The sequence below is a fragment of the Egretta garzetta genome, unplaced genomic scaffold (assembly GCF_000687185.1).
Source record: "Egretta garzetta isolate BGI_Z169 unplaced genomic scaffold, ASM68718v1 scaffold321, whole genome shotgun sequence".
Classification (NCBI taxonomy): Eukaryota; Metazoa; Chordata; class Aves; order Pelecaniformes; family Ardeidae; genus Egretta; species Egretta garzetta.
In genome coordinates, this window is record NW_009258756.1 from 909,405 (window position 1) to 910,111 (window position 707).

The 707-nt window shown below is 40.7% G+C and overlaps 1 protein-coding gene across 1 annotated transcript in view; it reads right to left on the reverse strand.

Moving 5' to 3' along the window:
* Positions 1-347: 347 nt before the first annotated feature.
* Positions 348-707, reverse strand: part of AKR1D1 (aldo-keto reductase family 1 member D1) — a 41,091-nt gene continuing 40,731 nt past the window's right edge. Inside the window, exon 9 of the mRNA XM_009649235.2 lies at positions 348-390. Within this exon, the coding sequence (XP_009647530.2) occupies positions 348-390 (43 nt within the window). The remainder of the gene's footprint in view (positions 391-707) is intronic.

Genomic DNA, 707 nt, shown 5'->3' on the forward strand with positions numbered 1-707 from the left:
AGAACTTCTTGTTTCAAATTCAGTGAAGAATGTGCCATTGAGTGAAAATGATTTGGCTTGAACTAGTGAGCCTGTTTTCAAGAGAAATCTTCAATTTTATCAGCTGTCAGTTTTGAAGTTTCAGTGCTCAGAGTTAAAGCCTTCTAAGCCAAAACCAGAGATTCAATAGGTTAAATAGATTTGCTCTTCAGCAGCAATAACAGACTGACAAGACAAGAGGAAGTAAATGTCACGTTTTTAATGCTGATTTGAACAGTCTCCCGTGAAGTCAAAGCACCAAATGTTGGGTCACTTTCAGCCAAGCTCAATGGTACCGAGTTAGGAACCTGCCCAGACACATCTTGTTTTCAGTATTCATCGCTGAAGGGATACTCTGGATGGTCACGCCACCTGCAGATAGGTCAAATTGAACAAATGAGCTCCTTGGGTAAAGCAGGATATCACATCACTGATGCAGTTGTCCTGTGCCTAGCAAACCTCTTCCTTGCAATATATAGGTGGCCTTCATGGAAAGCTCTCCTGCTTATTCAGAAGCTGTCTGTTCTGAATAATCTTTCCTACAGAGTTGGAAGCAAAGCTGTGCAGTTAAGGAGAGGACAGTGAAGGACCATTTTTCAGATTGCATACCTTAAGAACAGATTGGAAAAAGCAACGAAAGTTTGGATGTCAGCTATTTTGCTATATTTGTGGATTTAACTCTGGTTAGT